At 54.8% G+C, this 20,262-nt stretch overlaps 1 protein-coding gene across 1 annotated transcript; it reads right to left on the bottom strand.

Moving 5' to 3' along the window:
- Positions 1-991: 991 nt before the first annotated feature.
- On the bottom strand, positions 992-11,266 carry LOC135326025 (coiled-coil domain-containing protein 81-like). The gene is made up of 14 exons (XM_064503917.1): positions 11,200-11,266; positions 10,656-10,717; positions 10,213-10,369; positions 8,856-9,112; positions 7,713-7,798; positions 7,277-7,383; positions 6,293-6,410; positions 5,037-5,190; positions 4,137-4,370; positions 3,680-3,771; positions 3,247-3,369; positions 2,339-2,462; positions 1,745-1,873; positions 992-1,195 (listed from the first exon to the last, which is right to left on the bottom strand). Exons 1-14 carry the CDS (start codon positions 11,264-11,266, stop codon positions 992-994), a joined length of 1,914 nt encoding a protein of 637 aa, XP_064359987.1.
- Between the last annotated feature and the right edge of the window lie 8,996 nt (positions 11,267-20,262).

The raw sequence follows: 20,262 nt of genomic DNA, 5'->3' as shown, positions 1-20,262 counted from the left end.
TCGTCTATGCGGGAGAAGTAAACATAGACAGTCTCTTCCTCGTCTGATGCCAGGCGGTACTTGAGGACATCCTGAAAACAGGGCTTGTCTTCACCCAGCTTCCCACCACTCTCCTCTTTCTCAGCTGCGGGTCGGGAGGAGCCCGACCGAACCCTTGGCTGCGTTTCACTTCTCTGCTGAGCCTGCAAGACAATCCCAGGAAGTTTGTAGTGCCACTTCCAAGCACACTCAGAGGCTCTCAACATGCACCAAGAGAGCAGCCAGGGACTGCAGGACCTGTGCCAGCACCTGGACCACAGCCCTTGCTCTGGCCTGGCCTCAGGCACCCCAGCAAGGCATGCTACAACCGTAGCTGGAGAACCACGAGAGTCACTGCAACAGGCCCAAGGTATGTCACAGCCTCAGCAGCTTTCACTATTGCTTCCCACTGGCACTTCTCTCTCAAGCTGGCATCTCTGATGGCAACACAAATGACGGAAGGGAATTGTGACTTGCAGAGCACGACACCGGCACTGCATTCATCCCAGGCAAAGACTGGTGATGGGAGTTCAGCCAGCACGGTTCTTCACACAGGGCACGATTGTCTCCAACTGTCTCCTCTGACTCCTGACTTGAGCCACCCAGTCTTGAGCTAATACTTGCAATATTAAGCCTTAACTCCCTTAAGCAAATACAGCCCACAGGCAGCTTCTCTGGGTGGCTCTTTGCAACCTAGAAAGGGACCTCAGCAGGCTCTCAGGGGGAAACTCATGTGTGAGCAGGGCATCCCTGCAAGTGCCCATTGGACCCCACTCTCCCACCACAATCTCACTCCTCACATCATCAATGAGGGGAAGGGAATCCCTTTGGCAGAGCAGAACTCCAAAAGGAAATCCTGCTACCACGCTCAGCAGCTCACACCACACAATCCTCACAAGCCCTTCTCAGCTCAGGTTTCACCCTGACAATCACACACACTCACGCCATATACTGTCTCTTGCGATGACTGCTGCTATTCCTTCTTCTCCTCTTCGTCTATGTGGGAGAAGTAAACGTAGACCGTCATCTCCTCCTCTGGCCCCAGGTGGTAGATGTACACATCCTTAATGCTTGGCTTTTTCTCCCCAGCACGGTCATCAGCCCTCTCGTCCCTGCTGGTCGTGGGCAGGCTGAGGTCAGGCCGCAGGTTTGTCAGGGTCCTTGACATCCGCCGAACCTGCATGGGCATCACAGCAGGATTTGTATGCTGGGTCTCCCCTCACTCGGACGCTCTGAACATGCTGCACTAGAGCAGCCGGCGCCTGCGGGAGCTGGGCCTTCACCAGCCCCCAAGTCTGGTGGGGCCTCAGGCCCCCCAAGGCAGGAGAAACCCCTTGCTCAGGCAGGGACGCTGCAGTCAGAGCTGCTGAAACAGCACAGCCGCCTCCACACAGCCCTCAGGGCATGTGCCAGCCTCACCAAGGCTCACCAGCCCTCACAGCCAAACTTCCCATCCCAGTCGCACACCTCTCTCATAGCCTAGCAAAGGAGGGGAAGCAATTGCTCCTCTCTCTTCAGTTGCCTTGCTTGGCTTTTCAGCAAAACCCACAGGAAAGGAAAATCTTCCCGGGGGTTCAGATTCCAGGAAAGACAGCACTCCCCTGCCCCGCTCTTCTGCAGCAACAAGGCACCTCCAATCTGCATCCCTGAGGAACCTTAAGGCGCAGCTCCCCTGGAGGAGAGGAAAGACTTTTCCTCTCTGAAAGTTTAAAAAGGCTTCCTGTACCTGGGTCCTCTCTGGCTCCTCCATTTCTCCCTTTGCTCTCGGAGTTGCCTTTTCTTTCTTCTCCTGCAGGTTAGCCGAGGATTCCCAAACATCTCTTTGCCCCTGCAGAGCGGACAGGAAGCCTGCATGCTGGAGGGCCACAGAAAAGACACAGCAAGGAGCATTACTGGCAGCTGTTTCTTTCCAGGGATGGAAGGTAATTTCTCACCCTCCCTCCAGCCCCTTGTCTTCAGCCTTCCTCTCAGTGCTCTTAGGCTCTAAAGCTAGTCCTGGCCACACAGAAAATCCCTGTTTTCTTCTGACCAGGGAGAAACAGAAGGTGTCTCCTTCCCTTCCCTGAAAGGCCCAGCAGGTACATCTCCACTACAAACAGGGCCAAAGAGGGGCTTCTGGTGCCAATCCTCAGAATGCAGTAGTGACAAATGCCTAGAGAAAACAGAGCATAGCCTGCACCTTTTAAAGCAAGGCCCTGAAGAGGTGAGTGCATGGTCTAAAGAACACTTAGGAAGAGGGCTTCTATACCCACTGCCTGTAGAACTGCCCTCTTCCACAAGCCCCTGTGGCACAAGAGGGACCTCAGTCAGTAGCACATACCTGTCCTGCCCTCTCTTGGCTTCTACCAAGAGGCCTCACGGCTGGCAGTCTGGCTTCAGACCTTTGCTTCCTCCTGCCTTTCTCCGCCTTCCTTGAGGAGCTCTCTCGGATGGCTGAGAGCACACTGAAAAGACACATCACGGGGAGGTGGTGTGAGCACAGAGGGAGGTTGGTCTCCATCCCCAGCTCACAAGCTGGGCACCTGCTGCTGCAGCACAAGGCAGCTCTGCAGGGCAATGACTTGGGTTCAGCTAAACGCGTTCACGTCCACAGAGACAGAGATCTGCCCCAGCTGAAACACCCAGGCTACATGACCGGCCCAGAGGAAAGCTCAGGATGCCCAAATCCGGGCTCCCTCTTGAGGCAGCAGGGAGAGCAGCCAGGTCTTCTGCAAGGACAGGCACCGAGACACACCCTTACCCCCCTTCCTGGCAACTGCATCGACCACAGCCCCGTGCTCCCGAGTCTCCATGTCTAGGGATGGAAGATGTTTCTTCACTGGGCACTCAGTGTCAAGAACGGAGCAAGTGGTCAAGGGCCTAAAGCATGCCTGCCATTTACCCATCCCTGCCACTCTCTCATGCCAGCCATAAAAGCAGGCAGGAACACAAAAGAAGAAGCTGCTAGGTAGCTAAGTAAACCTAAAACACTAGCAATGGACACCGCTCTGTCCCTCTGACTCTCCATTCCTCCATCACTCCTGTCCCACGTGGAAATCCTCCTCTGAGGGACCAAAAAATAACCGTTGGGTGGAAGAGCTGTCTCATTCAAGGGCACAGACTCGCAAGCCTGCTGCTCTCTGTCCCGTGATGGCTCTCCACAAAAGACCCTCTCTCCCCCGTGCTGCTGGGCATGGAAGGAAGGGCATTGCACAAGGGGAAGCAACACTTGCTTTTAGAGATACTCACCTGAGGCACTCGGGTTCTTCAGTAGCATTCTTTGTTCCCACCTCTTCTACAAAACTCTTTGCCTCCTTCACTAGGCTCGTCACTGCTGCTTGAAGCGCCTGGAGACTTTGCTTGGAAACCATCCTGCGAGAGCGGGCACAGGGTCTCTCTCACGCTCTGCATGGAGCCCTCCTGTCTCCCAAAGGCCCTGTACACACACACTCCCAGCTGGACTTGCAGCCTGCAACTCCGCACAAGGTTTCCGTACTTGTTGGAGGATGCAGAGAGGCGCCTGCCAGCAGGCTCTACCCCAGTCATTGCCATGCCCAGAGAAATCAGAGGCTCCTGGGGCAGGCCAGCTCCACCACCCAGCAATGTGCCTTGCTCACCCCGCAGCCAGAGGCTCACCACCATCCAGATGCCACAGCCCTTGCTGCAGCTGGGGCACACGTACCTTTTTGGGGAGGTGCTGCTGGCCTTGTACTCTGCAGATGATGCTCCTTTATATTCCTCCCACTCCTCCATCATCCAGCAAGTGAACGAATCCTGCACATGCAGAGAGATTCTCATACAACCTCAAGACTGTGCAGTGCTGCTGCCCAGCCCACAAGACCCACAGACAGTTTCCCACGGGAGCACTTTGCAGCAGCTGGACAACCCAGAAAGCTTGGACCTCTGCATGCTCTCAGGGGGAAACTGTTGAGTGACCAGGGCATCCCAGCAATTGCCCATTGGACCCCAATGTCCCCCCGGGATCTCACTCCTCACATCACCAATGAGGGGAAGGCAATCCCTTTGGCAGAGCAGAACTCCAAAAGGAAATGCTGCTACCATGCTCAGCAGCTCACACCACACAATCCTCACAAGCCCTTCTCAGCTCAGGTTTCACCCTGACAATCACACACACTCACGCCATATACTGTCTCTTGCGATGACTGCTGCTCTTTCTTCTTCTCCTCTTCGTCTATGTGGGAGAAGTAAACGTAGACCGTCATCTCCTCCTCTGGCCCCAGGTGGTAGATGTACACATCCTTAATGCTTGGCTTTTTCTCCCCAGCACGGTCATCAGCCCTCTCGTCCCTGCTGGTCGTGGGCAGGCTGAGGTCAGGCCGCAGGTTTGTCAGGGTCCTTGACATCCGCCGAACCTGCATGGGCATCACAGCAGGATTTGTATGCTGGGTCTCCCCTCACTCGGACGCTCTGAACATGCTGCACTAGAGCAGCTGGCGCCTGCGGGAGCTGGGCCTTCACCAGCCCCCAAGTCTGGTGGGGCCTCAGGCCCCCCAAGGCAGGAGAAACCCCTTGCTCAGGCAGGGACGCTGCAGTCAGAGCTGCTGAAACAGCACAGCCGCCTCCACACAGCCCTCAGGGCATGTGCCAGCCTCACCAAGGCTCACCAGCCCTCACAGCCAAACTTCCCATCCCAGTCGCACACCTCTCTCATAGCCTAGCAAAGGAGGGGAAGGAACTGCTGTTGCCTGAGCAGAACCTATGAATGCAGCCCTGCTGTTGGGGTCACCCGGCCAGAACAACCCCCCCTAAACACCCATTCTGACCTTAGCTCTTACTCTTAGCATGACTCTTCATGGCCTCACTTGCTGCTTCCCTAACACCCAAGAGACCAGCAATGGGCCTTTAAGAACACTGGGGCTTCTCTTGGACTACAAACCCCACTCCTGATGGTGCTTTGCCTCTTACAGATGCATTTCAAGGCACCTGTGACAGGCTCACTGAGGGACCTTCAAGGTTCAGCTCCCCTGCAGTAGACGAAAGGCCTTTCCTGTCTGAAGGTTTATAAAGGCTTCCCGTACCTGGATCCCCTCTGACTCTTCCATGTCTCTCTTTGCCTTCAGTGCTGCCCTTTCTTTCTTTTCCTTTGGCTTTGCTGATGATTCTTCAGCACTTGGCTTCCTCCTGCCTTTCTCCACCTTCCTCAAGGAGCTCTCTCCGATGGCTGGGAGCACACTGGAAACACACATCCCGGGGAGGTGGTGTGAGCACAGGGCGAGCTTGGACTCCATCCCCAGCTCACAAGCTGGGCTCTTGCTTCTGCAGCACAAGGCAGCTCTGCAGGGCAATGACTTGGGTTCAAAGAAATGTCTTCACTTCCACAGAGACAGAGATCCCCCCAGGCTGAAACGCCCCAGGCTGTACTAACATGTTCAGAGAAATGCTCAGGATGCCCAAAGCCAGCCTCTCTCTTGACGCAGCAAGGAGCGGAGCCAGGTCTTCTGCAAGGACAGGCTCCAAGAGACACCTTTACCCCCCACCCCCCGCTTCCTGGCAGTTGCATTTGTCACTGCTCGGTAGCCCGAAACACTCTGTGTCTGGGGATGTACAATGGATTATTAGGGGGACCCAGTGCCAAAGAGGGAGCAAGTCATTGAGGGAGTAAAGCGTGCCTGCCATTTACCTGTCCCTGCCACTCTCTTGTGCCAGCCACAAGACAAGGTTTCATATGAATGAGAAGGCTTTGAGGGAAACAAATTAAACTGAAATCATGAAAAGACACTCTGCTCTGCATCCTGGGTGGCAGGATGAGTGCAATTTCACTTTGCCTTGCAAAGCAACATCCTTTCCATTCAAAGAAAGAGCTCCTCCAGGTCTAATCCATTCTCACTTAGTACTCATTGGCCATTGGGAACAGCCCAGAGACTTCAGACAAACACCTCCTCTGCTTAAAAGGCATTACAAGAGCATTCGGGCTTTCTCTCATCCTCAGAAAATGTCTATAGACTCCCAGCACTCTTGTCACCAAGGAAAAATGATGCTGTTGACTTAAATCTGAAGGGTATGAGAGAAGGGCCCTCCTCTTCCAGAAGCTGGGTTTGCACTGAGTTTCCAAAAAGCTTGTAACCTGGAGGCAGAGTCAGGAGAAACAGGAAGCAAACACGGGTGTCTCCCAAGAACTTCAGGTGTGCTGGCCATCCAGCAAGGGATCAGCAGGCATTAGGACACAGTCAAAGGCACTCAGAGTTACCATAAACACTGTGTCCAAAGCAAACATCTCACCCAAACAACCATGATAGCACAGGCTCACCCTCAGCCATTTCTCCAAGGCTCTCACCTGCCAGGAGGAGCTTTGCCCTTGCCTGTGTCTCCCTTTCCTTTCTCCATGTTCAGAGCAGTTAGTCTGCGTGCAGGAAGCCGCTCTCTCAAGAGGAGGTGGTTGGCAGGGAGATTGCCTGTAAGCAGGAGACAAGAAAACACTTCAGGACAGCACTGTGGAGACCTTTGGAACAGGAAGGATATGCAGATTTCCTCAAGCCTGTGGTCAAACTGGGAGGCCTCAAGCCGATTCCTTTCCAGCCTTGTTTCTTGGGCAGTCTTAGGCCCTTCTGGACGCTGGCTCCTGTCCAATTTGCAGGTTTTCCCGGGCAACATCATTTCTTGTGCTACTGGTTTTCTCACGTTCTATCCTCTTCACATGATGGGAAAGGGGGCTTGCTGGCATGTGCTGGTGATCTAACAGAGTCTCTCTGGGGGCAATCATTTCACACAAGGGGAACACATCTTTGGGTCTGTCTCCTGGTCTCATGTGCCTACAGTTCCTCTGTTGGCACAGGCAACCCAAAGGCATTGTTTGGGGGATGATTACGAGAAACTAAGAAAGCAAGGTTACTCCTTGCTTGGAAAATGAGAGGAAGTCTGGGCACAAGAAAACACATTGAGTCCATGAGATAGCTCAGCCCCTCCATCACCTACAGTTCTAGGCACAACTTTGGATTCACAGTAATCAAGGATTGGTCACAAGTTTGATTCGTTCCTGCACCACCTCCTCAAACAGAAGTGCTTGCAATGCACACACCAAGGCATGCAGTCCCCATGGAAATGGGGGAAAGTTTAATCAGAGGGATCCACGGCAGGTGGGAGTGATGGGCTGCCCCGAGGGCTTGTTCCCTCAGGAGATTTCCCATAACGGGTAAGCAGCATCACCTCTAGGACCTCATGCTCCCTGAGCCATCGCACTGTCACCCTGGCTCCGATGCCCTACCCATGAGCACACGAGGAGAAGGCACAACCCCCTGTCAGAAATCAGCTCTTGCATTACCTTTCCTGCCACTGCAGTCAGCTTTTCCCCTCTCCTCTGCCTGGGTGGCCTTCACAGCTGCCACGGGCCTCACAGGTGGCTTTCTAGCTACACTCTCAAGCTTGTACCTGGACACAGGAAAAACACATCAGTCCAAAGGGAGGGCACCACACTGCCTTTGCACCTTGTGTGAATAATGGGAACACAGTGGTATTTGGGAGCTCCTGGGAAGTCCATCCTTTCCCAAAGCAGAATATGCCAGATCCTGCAAGCGTGTATTAGCAAGCTGAGTAACAGGAGGGGCCTCGAGGGGCACCAGCTTCCTCATCAAGCTCTTCCAGGGCTTCCCCATGCTTCCTGTGAGAAAGCTCATTTTAACCTCAATCCTCTGGGCTGCCATTGGGGACCATCTCCCATCTCCTGTGGGAGCCAGGGGCTAAGAAGCAAACATACTCACTCTGGGAAGACAAAGACACGACCAGAAAGGGTCTGGGAAGCAGCAGTTTTGGTGCGCGAGAGCACTGAATCCCTCATCTCTGGCATCTGCAAGGTGAGAGACACATGGGAGATGATGCCAAGAAAATCAGAGCAGTGCTCACAAGGGCAGCAGACTTTTCCACTGCTCAGAGAAGACGCTTCCTCTCAGAAATGCTGAGACAAAGAACTCCCTTCCTCTCAGCAGCCCCTCACTTCTACAGCAGAGCAGCTGGAGGGAAATACATGAGAAAGGGTAAGGACACTGTCAGGCTTTGGGCAGGGGTAAGAATCTAGGGACTCAGCGTGGAGACCAGGTCTTTCCTAATGCAGAAGTCCATGGAGGCAAGCACAGGAGCAGGCATTTCACTAGCCGGGGTTCCTGGCTGCTGTGTTTTCCCTGCTGGCTTGAGTTGATGCCTCCTGAGCTGAGAACAAAGGGGTCAGACGTGGGGTTAACCCCACAGTCTCTCCTAACATTCAAACGGCTGCGTCTGCAGCATGGAGGAATGGAGGGACACAGCCTGCGCTGCACTGAGCTAGAGACCTGGGGAAGGGCAAGGGCTGGAGCAATTCTCTCTGTAACACACTGTGGCCACCACTAGCAGCGTGCAGATGCACACAGCAGGAAAAGCCCCGCTTTGTGCTCCTCTGGCTCCAGGGGCACTGGCAAGAGCTGGTCAGCACAACTAGACCGACCCAGTGACAGCAGCAAAAGGGGTCTGCTCCCAGCGGGGCCTTGCTCTGCCTGTGTCTCCACTGCCACCCATGCATTCAAATGTGATCCTAAAACACCATGGCGCTAAACCGTGGCTTTCAAGGAGGAGAGAAATCTCATGGGAAAACACACAATAGACCTGCCCTTTCCTTGGAAGTTTTCCCTGACCACATTGGAACGGGATCCTGGGTGCAGGCAGCTGTGGTTTGACCCAGTACAGAAATTCCCAGGGTCTTCTAGGTCACCAAGTCCACTCAAGAGAAATTGTGCCGGGAACTGGCATTACTCTAGGCCACAGCTATCCAGGTGCCCAGAGAGGTCGTGGCAGGCCAACAGAAATGCATTCACTTGCACTGTGCTGGGGTTTCCAGAGGACTACAAGAAGTGCTGGAGAAATGGAAAACTCACCCCAAGAAGAGCTGCAAGCCGCTGTTCAGTCCCATTCAGCCTTTGCAGAAGGCTTTTGTAAAATCTCATTTTCACGTTGGTCCCTTGAATAACAAGCATGCCAACGTCCTTCAACACAAAGGCAACATTCTGCCCACTCTTGAGGCAGCGGCAGAACTCACGCAGGGTCTCTTCTACGCAAGCCTCCACTGTTTGCCGAGGAACAGACATGTCCGAGGCTATGCGAGCACACTTCAGGGGCTCCATTTCCTTGTGACCTAGCAAGCAACATAACAACAACACTGTCACTAACAGAGCACTGCAGCAGGCAAAAAGAGAGCATCAGCAGCTTGGAGGGCTTCAAGCAAGACACTGCTACACAGCTGTCTTCTTTAAGCCTCTGGGAAAGCTCATGGGGGAAGCTGATGCCATCCCTCCCCAGGAGAACTCCAAAGCACTCTACAGCCGGACGTGCCAAGTGTGCAGCAATGCTTTCTTGCCTCCACAGAGAGAAAGAAAGGGCTCTAGCCATCTGGCAGGAACAGGAGCCATGATGGCAGGACAAGGGGAGCAGAAAGGGGGCCAGTTCCCATGCTGGGGGAGTGGCTGCCAGGTCACAGTACTTGTGCCCACACTCAGCGCATTCCAGGTTGGCAGACATTTAGCTGTGCCTTGTCACGGGGATGCAAGGAAGAAGGAAAACACAAGCACTCCACTCCACCCCTTCAGATCCTTCCGGCCACCCCCAGCACCCTCACAAGGGCACAGCAAACATCCCTGCTTTTGCTGCCAGAGGGCTGTCCCCAGCACGTGCCAGAATGATGTTGCCATCCCAGAGAAGATGGAGGCCTTTCAAAGGAAAGACCCACTCCAAACACAGCTCGGAGCTCCTGCTGCCTCACAGGCATCACTGATGTCCACTACAGCTGCAGTGCTGGCAGCACTGACCAGCAATCCCAGCAAAGCTGGCCTCGGGTGGCTTTTCATACACACTCTGCTCCCCATCTCTGTTTCAAGGCTCTCTACAGATGACCTTGACCCACCTCTAAGTAGAAGGGAAGAGCCAGCATGAATGCTGGTGTTTGCCTTTACAAGGTCTGCTGAGGCAGTAAACACAGACCAACAGTTTCAACGAAAGCTGATGAGAAGCAGCAGCCCCCACACATCTGGCATGTAGCCAGCTGTTCAAGCAACTCATGCAGAGAGGGAGTATAATTGTCATGTGCACGATGATGTCATGAGTATTTAAAAAAATCTGAACCTCTTCTGAGGACCTGGTGCTGGAATTCCAGATTTCTAACAGTCACTGCTGAGCAGCAATTATGCACAGCCCAAAGATGTCCCAAGGCGAAGCAAAAGTTTCCACCTGTCTTCTTACCAGGAGCATAGGCCTCATCATGGGAGAGGCCGAGAACCTGTGCAATATTCTTTGAAAGATGGAACACGGGTCTGCGAACAGTCAGAAGACCATGTTTCCCACCAACAACTTGTTCCCTCACAACACTGAAGGTGCCCAGCCGAATAATCCTGACTCCCTGAAAACAGGAAGAGAAGAGTTATGAGAGTGTTAGGTGGACAGGCTGGTGACTTGTCAGCACATGGTGATGGTGCTCGGTGCCCTGCCCACTCCTGCTGTACAAAAGGGACAGATGGAGCACTCGGGAAAGCTTTGGAGAAGTTCTTTAGAAGAATCTTCCAGATGATTTCATCCCCCTCCTCTGCAGCCTCTCAAAAATACAAGCCAAAGCACAGAGGTCACCCCTCAGGTACAGAGGAGGCAGAAGAAGGCTTTCCTGGGCAGGCCCAGGAGGGCAGACCCACCTGGCTCAGCATCAGTTGCCATACAATGTAGTCAGACACACCTTCCCAGATAGCAAGGCGCTCTGGAAAAGAAGGGAAAGACACGTCATGCTCTGGCTGGGCCAGCTCACAACCATTCAGCACATGCCTAACCAAGGGGATGACAGGTGCAAGTGTCTTCCAAAAGCATCCCCCTCCCCAAATTAACCCCAGTCCTGACAGGGGCTCAGCGGCTGAGGTGGGCACTGCCTTGAGGTAGAACCTTATATCTGCCCCCACGAGGGCTCTGGAGCTGAAACAGAGGCATTAGGACATGGAGATCCTGCCACGGGACATCCACAGTGTGTCCCTGAGCTCAATTGCAGGTACAAGGAGATCCAGTGGGAAGGAACTAGGGGCAGTGGCTGGGATCCTGGACAAAAGTCCCCGCTGAGCTGAGGAAAAGTCCAAGGATTCCTTTGGAGCACATGTGTTCCCAGCAGCATCTCCAGAGCCCAGCAGGAGCCACGCTCAGAGTTCATGGTCTCTGCGACAGCTCCCGGGAAAGAGCTCCTCAAGGCCTCACCCTGCGGGGGGAGCGCTGGCACCCCCTGCCCACGCCGCGTCCCGTGGCCAGCGTCCCAGAGCTCCATCCTTGTCCTCCTCGCCCTGGGTCACCCCCACGGCGGAAGATGATGAGGAAACAGCTCCTCTCCTGCTCCTCCTCCTCCTCCGCACTTCCCCGCAGCCCCGCGCTGCCCCGGCCTCCCCTCGCCGGCTCCCGCTGGGGCTCGGTGGCTCCTGGCAGCAGAGCGGTGCCGAGAGCAGCCCCAGCGCCTGGGCTGGCGCGGCCTCGCCGGGACGTGTGGGGAGAGGCCGGGGCCGCGCGGGAGAGGGCAGCTGTGGCCATGACACGGGATGTCCCCTGTGAGCACAGCCCATGTCACAGAGGGGGCCCGGCCCCCCTCGCCCCCAGGGCCCCGGCCAGGGCTGGCCCTGCAGCGGGCAGGGGCTGCGCGGGGCGCCCGGGGGCTGCCCCTGCCCCACGCAGGCCGGGCCGCAGGGACAACCCCGCCGCGGGGCCCGGCCGGGCCGGCACAGGCGGCTGCGCTGCCCCGGCCGTGGCCCCCCCAGGGAAACCTGCCTGCGAGGGAGGGCAGGGGGCCCTGCGCCGCGCTCGCCCCACGGCGGCACAGCGGAGGCGGCTGCTGCCACCGGGGCAGCCAGCGCTGACAACCCACAGCCACACGGGTGGCTGACCCTCGCGGAGGGACGGACGGAGGGAGGGAGGGAGGGAGGGAGCAGCTGCAGGGACTTGGCAGCAGGTCAAACGCAAGCTCTCAACATTTCAAAAAGGTGCCACAAGAACCAGCTGGGAGAATCAAGAGACACTCAAAGGTCTTCCACACACCTCTGCTTTGAACACACTCCAATCGAGGGCAGAAATGTCGAAGGCGGTGAGGAAAGACAAGACGGAAGAGCAACTCATACGCACACTTAAATAACCTGCTGCTCCAGCAGGGCTCAGGAGCGAGGTCTTTCAAAACTTCTCAGCTGCACACTTCCCCACGACGCAGAAGGCAAGAGTCAAAGTATTACGTCAGCTAAGACAGAGAGGAAGTCTTGTGGAAACTTCTCCTTCAGGAACAGACACTGAAAGCAGCTTCTAAGGGGTTTTTGTTGTTGTTTTGTTTTTTCCATTTCCTTTGAAAAAGAACAGGAGACACTGCAAGGATACTCTGGCCTTTCTTCAACAAATTCACTCCTTTTCCACTGTTAGGCTCCCAGACCCAGGTGGTACCGTCACTCCTCGACTGTCTCCTTTTGGCATCCCCTGCACAAAGGTGCCCAGAACAAAGCTGATCTCCTGCCCTGCACCTCCCCCACCCCCTCGCCAGCACCGCTCTCCCAGCAGACAGAGCCTCCGCCCCGCCTCCCCCATTGGCTCCCGCGGGGCGGGGCCTCCCGGGGCCGGGCAGCAGGGAGGGAGGGGCGGGGGGCGGCAGTGCGCGTGCGCTGGGCGGTCGGGCGGGGAGGGGAGGGGAGGGGAGGGGCGGGGCAGAGGGGGAGGAACTGGGAGGGGCGGGGCGGAGCATGCGCACTGGTGCAGAGGAGGTGGCCCAGGGGCGGGGCGGGGGCGGTGCCGGGGCTGCCCGGGCCCTGCGGGGAGGGAGGGGCCGAGAGGCGGCTGCTGCCGGCCGCGCGGGGCAGCGTGTCCTGGGGCGGGGCCGCCCGGAGCCTCGAGCCGCAGCGCCGGGAGCTGCCGCGCCGGGGCCGAGGGCCTTGGGCTGGGCAGAGCGAGCGGCTGTGCGCGCGGGGGTGGCCGGAGCCGCCGCGGCCCGGCTGGGTGCGAGCAGCTGCTGGGGAAGGCCCGGCGCGGCCTGGGCCGCCTGCGGCCCCGCGGGAGCCCCCGGCTCTTGTGCCCCTTCTGCCGGCGGCCCCACGGCTCGGTGCCGGCTGCGGTGGCCGTTTCTGGGTGCTGTGGCCTGTGTGCGGGGCGGGCGTGGGGGCAGCTGGGCTTGTTGCGGCTGGGCAGCTGCTTTTCCCTTCCCGCCACGCCAGCAGCAGGGATCTGGAAGCAGAGACTCTGGGAAGCTGCTTGCCTTTGGTGTGGTCCCTGCCTGGAGCTTCCTGCTGAGAAGCCCCTGGGGAAGTGTCCTGGGGGCGAGCGGGAGCTGTGAGCAGCCCTGCCCCACGCAGCCCCTCTGCCTGGGGGAATGCCCCTGCCCTGCCGGGGCCGCTGCTCCCCCCAGAGCTTCCCCAGCCCGTGTTCAGCCTCTTTGCAGTTACCGCTGGAGAAGGCTGGCTTGTGCTTTGTGTCTGCTGGGAGACCGATGCTGGCGAGGTGTGACTGAAGGAGCAGCATGAAATGTGTCTCTGGCTAAAAGCTGCCCTGGAGGACACTGGAGGCATTTTGTGCCGCCTTGAGTTTTACCTTCTGAAATAGCAGCATGTGCTGACTGAGAAGGTCTTCTTTTCTCTTCCCTCTGCTGTTCATTCCTGCATCTCCTTTTCTTTCCCTCCCCACTTCTGCTTTCTCAATCTTAGCATGCTGCTGAAGCAAAGGGAAGGAGCTGGGGGTGGGTGGGGGGGGTGAGAAAAGAGAAGAACCTTTTTTAGAAGGAACTAAGGGTTGTGTGTGTGAGAGAGCGAGAGAGAAAGAGAAAGGAAGAACAGAGGAGAAGCATTTTTTCTTAAATAAAAGTCAATAGTTTACATCTTAATTGCAATTCATTAATTTTATTAATACCCCCTGCACCTTTCAAATGCCAGGCCTTAATATCATTCTGAGTGTGTCAGGGGCAGGATGGGAAAGGCAGAGTCAAGGGGCTACGGCCTGGCTCTGCAGGGCAGCCACAGGGCCGGGGGCTCGGGGGTGGTGAATGAGCGTGGAGGAAAGCTAGCCCATGTGCTGACCCTCAGCACTAGAGCTGAGCCTTTTTTTCCCTTCTCAGGGTGGCAGGTTAGGGGCTGGTGACACATGGAGGTGGGGGGGGGGGTGTAAAACCATGCTGCAGCAGCGCATGGTCCATCGCCTACAGTCCTGCTCTTAGCCCGTGACAGTCCTTGCAGTTTTGTGGTCAGCAGGATTTCTGGCTGAAAATGAGTCCCAAGAGCAGGAAGAGGTTCCCAGGAGAGGGGAGCGGCTGCTTCCCCGGCTGGCCTGGGGTTACAGCAGCTGGAGGAGGTCCTGAAGGGGAGCCCACAGAGAGGGAGCAAAGCTGCAGGTTGTCACGCTTCATTTGGAAGGAGACTGTTCCCATCTGCCGACCTGATGGCCAACCAGGTGGGCAAGCTGGTGAGGAGAGCTTTAAACTGGGGGCAGCTCAGGGGAGAGGCTGACCGCAGAAAGAGTGAGGAAGTGGTGGTGTGGGATGGCAAGGAAAAGGTGCAGGGTGATGTGGAGGAAAGAAACCCTGGAGAGAGAGCAGCGGCATGCAGGGAGCTCTGCGCAGGGACGGGCGATGAGGCAGTGGAGAGCGTGTGGGTGAGGATTAGTGGGCAGAGCAGCAGGGGTGGCCTTGTAGTGGATGCCTGTTAGGGAGTGCCTGAAGAAGGGCAGCCTGTGCAAGGCGCAGGGAGCAGAGAGCTGGGGAGAGGAAAATTGGTTGTGCTGCCCTGAAAGCAACTTCCAAGTTCGGGTGGTTTTTTGTTTTTTGTTTTTTGTTTTTTCCCATTTCCTTTGAAAAAGAATAGGAGACACTGCAAGGATATTCTGCCATTTCCTCAACAAAATCAATTATTTGCCTCTCTTTTGCTCCCAAACCCAGCCAGTACCATCACTACTGCATTAGCTGCCTTTTCTAACAGATACACAAAACGCCCCCAGAGCCTAGGCGATATCCTTAACTGCCCCTTTCCTATCACACAGGGAACATTGGCTGTCAATATGCTACTAAAGTCGAGCAGAGAAAATTGGAGGGAGTAGATTTTAAATGCCAATCCATTCCTATCAAAATACATTCTCAGTCAGCACAGGCTGCTATTTCAGAAGGTAAAACTGAAGGCGGCACAAGATGCCTGTGTCCTCCAGTGCAGCTGGATATAAGGCTTTTTGGTCCACAACTGCCGTGGAGCTAAGCGGGTACAACGTGGGCAACGCTGCCTGGCCCCGGTTTGTGCCCCTGGCAGCTCCCTGTCCACGCACGCTGCCGGCAGGGCAGTGGGTGTCGCGGGACCCCCCTGTGCTCTCCAGGCTGCTCGCCGCACTCCCCCACCCCCGGGGGCTGTGTGTGTTGCTCCAGCTGAAGGTGCAGCCACCGCTCCAGCAGCTCTGCGCGGGGTTTACTGCATGAGCGGGAGGTGCTGTCCGGCCGGTGGCAGAGCAGTGGCTTACCGGACTGAATGCAGTCAGTGTGAGGGGACCACAACGATGAGAGATTTTAAAGCATCAGAACTGCAGGGTATGCAGGGGAGCTACCCATGAATATATTTTCTTTTCAGTCTTTGCATGGAGATATTGTTTGGATAGGTTTTCAGGTCTTTGTTCATTTGCCCACATACAGAGATGATTGCTGCCCAAGATGCCCAGGGGTACCTGTGTTCCCATGTGGTGCTGGGAAAGGTGGCCCAGGACCTGTGGGAAGCTGTCTGAAGCATGAGCTGGTCACCAAGAGAAGTCTCTCCAGACCTCTCAGGGAGACGCCTTATTTCTCTCCCTTGACTAGAAAGGGAAGTCCAGACACCTGGATTAGACAGAGACATCTGCACTGGAGGGGTCTGGCATGGGGTGAGATCTGTCTCCTCCCTGTTGTCCCCTCAAATGGAGTTGCACTTCATTTCCTGGGCAGGGAATGGAAAGGGAGTGCAGCTGGATGTTTAGGGACTCCTTCAAGACATCACTATAACACAGGTGTGCTGAGATTGTTAAAGATTTGGCCATCAAAAAATAGAGTGTTTCATTGGAGCTGGTTACCCTGCTGCCCTCTCTGAGTCAAGAGAGCTCGACACCTCAGAGCAGGAATGGCTCTGTGCAAAGAGTGAGGAGTTGCATGGACTGTCCCAGGCAGGGAGTGGTTTGGGCCACTAAGTGCTGTGTGAGACATAAAAATATCTTTTTTAATCATGTGGGTCTGATTATAACAAAAATGTTTAGAAAATGTCAATAAAAATGAATCAAGACAGAAATTTTAAAAAGGATGTTAAACAAGGAAATGTTTAGTTACACTTTTCAGTTGTTAACATTCTTTGTTCTTATAACCCTCCTTGTTTCGATTTCTTTTTTTATTTTGTTGTTGGTGGTGTGTTTTCTCAATATGCTGGTGTTTTGAGGGGCTTTTGTGTGTGGTCTTCTTTAAGGAAAGTGCTTCTCCGAATTGGGGTGGGATGCCGTCACAGGGTCATGGACATCTGGTGCCATCGCAGGTGCCCTGGTGCCCTCTGCCCAGCCTCCACCTGCAGCCCGGAGGGGCTCTGGTCTCCCGCAGGTGCCCCGTGAGAGCTGCCAGGCCCAGGCAGGTGCCTCAGAGACACCGGGGCCTCTCCAAGTGCTGCTGGGTCTTTGTGGTTGGACACCTGAGCTCTGCCTGGAAAGGGGAAGAACTGTTTTCAACATCTGAAAAGTATGAACACACTTTCACCAGCTAAAATGATTGGCTAATTTTAATGTCAATGTTTTCCCGTGATAGTGGAAATAGTGGCAATTTTCAGGAAGAGTCTTAATCTCAGGCGAAGAAATGTTGATCTGTCCCCTTAACCTGCGTTACCACTGCTCTGTCTGTTATACTGTGGAGGTAGTCTCAGTAATCTCTCACCTATTTTCACATGTCCTGACTAAATTGATCATTTCTAAAGGCATCTTTGCCTCAGACGATCTGGACTTCTGTGCTTTCCATAGCTGCCCAGTTTCCCTCCTGCCTTTACTCTTTAGCCATTCAGATGCCTCTCACCTCCCAGTTGCTGCTCTGAGCTTCAGGGAGTCTGCAGCTTGCCTTGTCTCTCAGGAGTCTCATTGTCTCTTTAGCCACCTCCTTAGTTGTGTTTCCAGCTCTCCTTTCCTATCTCTCTGTCAAAACCATTTCAGGGACAGTTTTTCTTGTGGCAAGTGGACCTCACTGGAGGCAGCTTGCACTTAGCATACAGTTGGGGAGTGTATTTTATTTTTTTAGTAAACTCTATCGTATGTTATATTTGTTTGTCAGCAGTTAAGGGAAATTCTTCTGCATCTACAACTAGTTCTCTAAGGAAAGCAGGTGGGAGTGTAGCATGCAGCTAGAGACTTGAGTGGAAAAAGGTTGGATTTTAACAGGAGTGATCTAAGTCCCCAGTGGCTGATGAGAGAAACGGCAGGGCTGGGGAGGTGAGGAGGAAGGCTGTCCCTAAAGATCTCCCTCCCATCAAGGCTACTGCTTTCCCTACATGTCCACACTTCATTAAGAGACACTCTGGGTCAGTATGAAGTGGAGAATGTGCATATCACTTGTTCTGCAAGCTGGTAAATAAAACTTAAAAATAAGACAAACTTTGCTCATTGAAATCCTCCTCATTTTAATACACTTCTAAAAAATCTCCAATTAGCCACACAGAAATTGAAGAACTGAAGAAGATCCTGGAGAGTGACATGGGTTGTTAGGGCTTTTGGCATTTGAATGGCCCCTCGGGTGTATTTGGTGCTGAGTCCACGAACCTCAGATGCTGAGAGGAGATTGATCAAACCACTCCAGAAGTTGAAGTCAGAAGCAAACGCCAAAGTTTCTTGGAGCGTTAATAGGTCCCACTGAGGGACGTTGCCAATAAAAGGCTCCCTGGGGGCTGATTAGAGCAGAAAGTTGGAGGCACTGATTGCAGGTAGGCAAAGGCAATGTGCAGCTGGCTCTGATGTCCAGTAAACCTTGATGCGTTTTATCAAGCAGATTGGCCAGGCACCGACAGGCAGCCCCTGGAAAGGGGTGATCCTTTCCCTCAGGCTTTGCTCAGGGCTCTTCCTGGGGGCAGTGTGAGGGTGGGGGTGTGCAACACCGAGTGCAGGACACAGAATCAGAGAATGGCTGAGGTTGGAAGGAACCTCTGGAGATCATCTAGTGCAACCCCCTGCCCCTTCCCCCCCCCCCCCACCAGCAAAGTCACCTAGAGCACATTGCACAGGATTGCATCCAGGTGGGTTTTGAATGTCTCCAGAGATGGAGACTGCACAACCTCTCTGGACAACCTGTTCCAGTGCTCTGTCCCCCTCACAGCAAAGATTTTCCTCATGTCCACATGGAACTTCCTGGGTTTCAGTTTGTGCCCATTGCCTCTTGTCCTGTCGCTGGGCACCACTGAAAAGACCCTGGCCCCATCCTCTTGACACCTCAAGGTATTTGTAGAGGCAGCTGAATGCCACTCCATCCCAGGGGCTTCCAAGATGGCATGAGATGTGCAGATTAAGTCATCTGAATCAATCCCTTAGCCATGGGAAAATGAATTCCCTTCTTGTCCCTGTCCAGGTGTCCTGCCTAGTTAAGAGATGGAATAGGGGCTTCCAGAGTGGGACATTTCCACCTCTGGTAGATAAACGTCCTCTGATGAGACAAACTGCAATGCTGGAATCGGTCTGTCTGCAGTGTTTAGAGAGAGACCCTCAGTGATTATTTTAGTCTTCCTCACTGAACATTTCCCAGGAGGAGGGAGTACAAAGGACAAATAAAGTCACCTCTTCAGCTGGGCCACTGTTCCCACGAGGGGCCAGGCTCCTGGGACGGAGGGAGCTCATGGCAACCTGGCAGCACTGCTGAGAGTCAGCTCTGTCCAGGAGCAGCTCTCCTGCAAAGAGCAGCAGGGCTGCAGGCACTGCCTGCAGGTGCCACGACGAGACAAAGGAGATGAGCAAGAGTGAGACAGGAGTTGAAGGCAATCAGGAGTGGGTAGATGGCTGAGAGGTGACTGGAGGAGAAATCTTCACAGCCCCTAACACAGTAAGTCTCTGGCTGCAGGGCAATGCAGCTGAGGCATCCTGAGGGGTTCTCTAAAGCTACCACATGCCATGGCTGATGGGGTCTGCCAGGATGGGTATGCCAGTCCCTCCTGAGTGGAGCAGGAGGTGCTTTAGAGCAGGGATTTCCAGCCACACCATCACAGGGAAACGGCATCCTGCCACCTTCTCCCAGGGATGCTGCAAGGGTGTGAAGCCGGGGTGTGCACACAGGTCTGCCCAGGGCTGTAATTCAGAGCAGTGTGCCTGTGCCCCAGGGTGCCATGTGCCCAGGGCAGTGACTTGGCCACCTGTGAGGGTCAGCACTCAGCCTGCCCAGGGAACTCCCCACGGTGCTGTGGGGAGAAGCTCTGGGTGGGATGACTGACCCCTGGCAGGACATGTTCCCTCCTCTGTTGAGAGGGTGCTGCATGGGTCAGGGCTGCTCTCAGCTGCGGCTCAGCCTGAGAACATTTCTGGAGGGGGCTTTCCAAAAGGAAGGTCAAGACTGGGATGCCTGAAAGGGAAGGAGCTTTCCTGAGTCTCTGCTTTCAGTTTTATTCTCTTTGTTAGGATGAAATGTCTTTGGATCTGGCCGCTTTAAATAGGGGCTTGAGATTTCCAAATAGCGACAGTGAGAGAGGAACAGTTGTGGGAGAAACTCAAGAAATCCCGTCCCCCACCCCTCAGCCTACAGACAGAACCAGCATCAACTTTCCAGCCCCATCAAGCTCATCCAGCCCCCAGGAGGTTTCTGCAGGGCAGAGCTGAGCACCCAGGGGTGGCATGGGGGGGTCTGTGAGCACTGGCATGACACGTGGGACAGAGAAAGAGCTCCCTGCAGGGACAACTCCAGGCAGCAGGGTCACGGTCAGCATGAGTGCAAATGTCCTGCACCTCAGAGGTGCAAGCACAGGGCAGCTGGGAGCAAGACTGATGGAGAGGCCAGCTCTCCTCACTCTGCACTAAAGAGAGTGAATCCTTTTGCCTCTCAGGAATCACAGCTATTCACTCTGAGTGCAGTTGCAATGCTGAGGATCTCTGTCTCCAAGAATCCTCCTCAGGGATGATGACTCAGGAGAATCTAAAAGAAAACAAAAGAATCCTTGAAACTAGTTAAGAACACCCATTGTTTAGAACTGAGAGTGAAGATGCTGAAAAGCCCTTCAACATTATGAGTGGATAAAATCTCACTAAGACTATGAATTTGAAAGTTTAGATACCCATGTTCCCATGCACCCACTGCTGCAGGTCAGGACT

This window comes from Dromaius novaehollandiae, unplaced genomic scaffold, assembly GCF_036370855.1.
Source record: "Dromaius novaehollandiae isolate bDroNov1 unplaced genomic scaffold, bDroNov1.hap1 HAP1_SCAFFOLD_42, whole genome shotgun sequence".
Taxonomy (NCBI): domain Eukaryota; kingdom Metazoa; phylum Chordata; class Aves; order Casuariiformes; family Dromaiidae; genus Dromaius; species Dromaius novaehollandiae.
This window is presented reverse-complemented; position numbering and strand designations above follow the sequence as displayed.

Excerpts from the sequence above, each read along its gene's own strand:
- LOC135326025 (XM_064503917.1), bottom strand. The coding sequence starts at position 11,266 with ATGGAGCTCTGGGACGCTGGCCACGGGACGCGGCGTGGGCAGGGGGTG. Across the intron at positions 10,370-10,655 it reads GGCAACTGATGCTGAGCCAG|GGAGTCAGGATTATTCGGCT; the intron begins GTGGGTCTGCCC and ends TCCTGTTTTCAG. Across the intron at positions 2,463-3,246 it reads GAAGAACCCGAGTGCCTCAG|TGTGCTCTCAGCCATCCGAG; the intron begins GTGAGTATCTCT and ends GTGTCTTTTCAG.